The 3790-nt window shown below is 40.4% G+C and overlaps 1 protein-coding gene across 1 annotated transcript; it reads right to left on the minus strand.

Annotated features, from left to right (window-relative positions):
• Nucleotides 1-2222: 2222 nt before the first annotated feature.
• Nucleotides 2223-3236, minus strand: TMEM121 (transmembrane protein 121). Its single transcript, XM_040412841.1, has one exon. It carries the CDS (start codon nt 3159-3161, stop codon nt 2223-2225), a length of 939 nt encoding a protein of 312 aa, XP_040268775.1. The 5' UTR covers nt 3162-3236.
• Between the last annotated feature and the right edge of the window lie 554 nt (nt 3237-3790).

Here is a 3790-nt window from a genome sequence, read left to right on the forward strand (position 1 = left end):
TAAAGATGTGCGAAAGGGTATTTGCAAAAAAACAACAACTATTGATTTGAGAGAAGATGTCAGGAGTGTGGTGATGGCATGAATGAAAAAACTATCAAATGTTTATAAAAAATTTGGTGTGCAGAAAAACAATAATAAACAATGTAATACCGCCACTGCTGTACAAAATCAGCTTTTTAGGAAATATAGACAATAACGATGATGCCAGCTGCTCCCTTTTATTTTCCATATGGACTTGCACTTCAGTACAAATGAGTAATAATAATAATAAAAATAATAATAAAAAGTCACTCACCTTGTGTCCAGTGATTGACAGCAGCTGTCAAATGAGTGGGAAAGTCATGTCATCACATTTTGACCAAAAACGGAGGGTATTGGAGCTGCAGTACTACTGTAGATCGATCGCCCCCTGAACACATCCGGACCTAATCCGTCATGCTCATGTGAAAGAGGCCTATGGCCCCTTTCACACGGGCGAGTATTCCGCGCGGGTGCAATGCGTGAGGTGAACGCATTGCACCCGCACTGAATCCTGACCCATTCACTTCAATCGGGCTGTGTACATGAGCGGTGATTTTCACGCATCACTTGTGCATTGCGTGAAAATCGGAGCATGTTCTATATTCTGCGTTTTTCACGCAACGTAGGCCCCATAGAAATGAATAGGGCTGCGTGAAAGTCGCATCACATCCGCAAGCAGGTGCGGATGCGGTGCGCTTTTCATGCATGGCTGCTAAGGAGACAAGGGATGTATGACCCAGGACCCCATTTACTTTATTATTTTCCATCATAACATGGTTATAATAGAAAATAATAGCATTCTTTAATACAGAATGCTAAGTATGTCAATTGAGGGTTAAAAAATAATAAAAACATAACTCGCCTCATCCACTTGATCGCGCAACCGTTATCGTCTTCTTTCTTCTTCTTGAAGGACCTGCAAAAGGACAATCGCTGACGTCATCGTGCTCACCACGTGGTGACGTCAGTGCAGGTCCTGCTGAATGAAGACAGAAGGATCTTCTATCTTCATTCAGCAGGACCTGCGCTGATCTCACCACGCTAACCACGTGGTGAACGCGATGATGTCATCAAAGGTCCTTTGGCAGGTCCTGAAAGAAGAAGAAAGAAGACTATGCCGGCTGCGTGAACAAGTGGATGAGGTGAGTTCATTTTTTAAATATTTTTTAACCCCTTTATCAACATTTTAGTAAGCATTCTGTATTCAGAATGCTATTATTTTCCATTATAACCATGTTATAAGGGAAATAATAAAATCTACAGAACACCTAACCCAAACCTGAACTTCAGTGAAGAAGCGCACTTGCGCGTAAAATACTGATCAACGGAACGCAATCGCAGCCAAAACCGGCTGAAATTGCGTGCCTACTCGCACGATTTTACCTGAACGCACCTGCATCGCATCCGGCCCTCTCCCGCGACTCCCGTGTGAAAGAGGCCTTTCAGATTATTTTACATAGATGTGCACCTAGCCTTTCTGCTGCCTGAGGCGAAAAACTGAAACAGCGCCCCCATGCCAATTTTTTAACCTAACCCCTTTGCCACAATGAAAGCGTTTATTGCCCATGACCCTCCCGCTGCCCCTACCTGGTGCTGCCTGAGGCAATCACCTCACCTGGCCTCATTGGTGGTGCACCCCTGATTTTACACCCTTTCCCCTCAGCTTAGTTTTATTTTTTGGGACAGACAGCCCGTTTAAGGAAAAAATAATATTATTTATTGGATATTGCATTGACTTTTATTTCAGTCCTCTAGGTTGTATGTAAATTATTGATAAAATACTAGCCAAATACCAGTCTGTGAATATGTGGTCGATATCCGTATATAAGAGTGAGGGCAAGAGATCAAGGGACATACGATTTAATAAAATATTTTTGTGCCTTGGAGACCATTTTACTTTAAGGCAACCCGTTAAACAGAGATGGGCAAATTATTCTTATACAGTACAAAGGCTATATGTGAGTGTTTATCCATGTACCACCTTAGTGCAATCTGAAGTTATCACATACCTGTGTATTATCTATACACACAAGACACATTTTGGGTCTAAAAAGGCCTAGCAATGCCCTGGTAGATGTTCTTCTACAGTGACAAATGACATTGTGAAGTAGTAATTTGCCCATCACTTTTATTAGCCACCAATATTCCAATAGATACCATTTGTGAACCAGGTCCATAAAAAACATTGTACGACAACGCCGTCATGTATCCATAGTTTCCCTAGAAGGAGACTGCTCGTGGTTGATTCCTTGTGTATTGTGAATTGTCTGATTGTGTGAAATTGAATTCTGCTGTAGTTCTAACGCAATAGTATTTTGCGGAAATTCCTTAACTTGCTTTTTGTATTCCAAGAAAGTGCAGACCTTAGTGGATATTGCAATAATATTTTTGCCGATGAAGATGGTAGAAACTCGACTGTCCTGAAATAAAATCATGTTGACCACCCTAATAAAAATAGTAACAATGTTGATGGACACCAAACTTAGGACGGGATAAAGCATCATCTTCTGAGGAGCAATGTGCTCCCCTTGCATGCTTATTTCACTCAAAGAGACGCAAGGTAAAATCAGAAGTAAGATGTAGCAGTAAAAAAACATGAGTCCTTCTGCCCAGATGGGAAGTCCTGTTTTATGCGGCTCCCACAAGTTAGCTTGAATATCTAAAATGTCAAGTAAATCAAGAGCAACCCAAAAGAGACGACCCCTCAGATCTTCCTTTTTCCTGAATGTCCTTACATACTCCATGCTGTCTAGTGACACCAGAACCAAGTATAATCCTGGGACGGAGATGGATAAGAGTAACGTCAGTGCCTTTCTAGCTACAGTATCTACATTTTTCTTATCAGCTTTGTAATTCTGAAATATAAAATATAATTTAATTTCCAAAACAAATATGTACAGAAACCACAAAATCATTGCATATCCTCGCTTGGCTGTTTTTACTTCAGCTCCGACCCAGACAGCCACATAGCGCAGAACGATTAAAAAACAAATGTCTCCAACCAGCACGATGATGCATACTCCAATCTTCCTCGGGCCTTGGTTTTGCTCCACAAGATATGCATCCATAAAGGCCATGCTGGTCATAATAACTATTGTTGTAAGACACACATGACGCTTGTCTGGAGGTGGAAGAACCATTTTTTGTCGCTATATTTCGGGTTCTCATGAAGAAAGTACAGTTCTCATGCATTAGTAATGCATCATCAGAGGGTGGTCAATGTCCGTCTACTTCTTCAGTTGTTTCAAACCATTTGGTGGCTTTCATCTTCTAACCTCTGTTTACAGATGGTTCATGTTGCAATCTCAAATGCTTTCTTCTTCTCATGAGGCTTCAGTTTAATATGTAAGGTCACAGTATAAAAAGTAGACAATATAGCAACAAATCCACATAAAATATTAATATTTATTTAGCTTTTTCCTGAGGTGGTGTCCAGGGTTACATGGAGTCATCTGATAAGGTGCAGATGCTATTTATTTCCTGTGCTTGCCTCAAAAACATTGATTTTAAAGTCTGAATTGGTGGAAAAGGATTTGTAGGGAATGAAATCCTTCAAGAAAACATGGGAATGAGGGAATAGCAAACCATGGGTAGATCAAAGTTCTTCCTTGGTTGCGAATAATGTAGATCTTGATGGAATCCCACTACTCATAATCTCAAGTATTCTGATTTCGTGTTTATTCCAGTTCTGAAAAATAAAATAAAAATGTAATTAATTCAAGATGCTCCTCTGAACTGCAACATTTCACACTGAGGCTCTGTTCAGACT

Source organism: Bufo bufo, chromosome 11 (assembly GCF_905171765.1).
Source record: "Bufo bufo chromosome 11, aBufBuf1.1, whole genome shotgun sequence".
Lineage (NCBI taxonomy): Eukaryota > Metazoa > Chordata > Amphibia > Anura > Bufonidae > Bufo > Bufo bufo.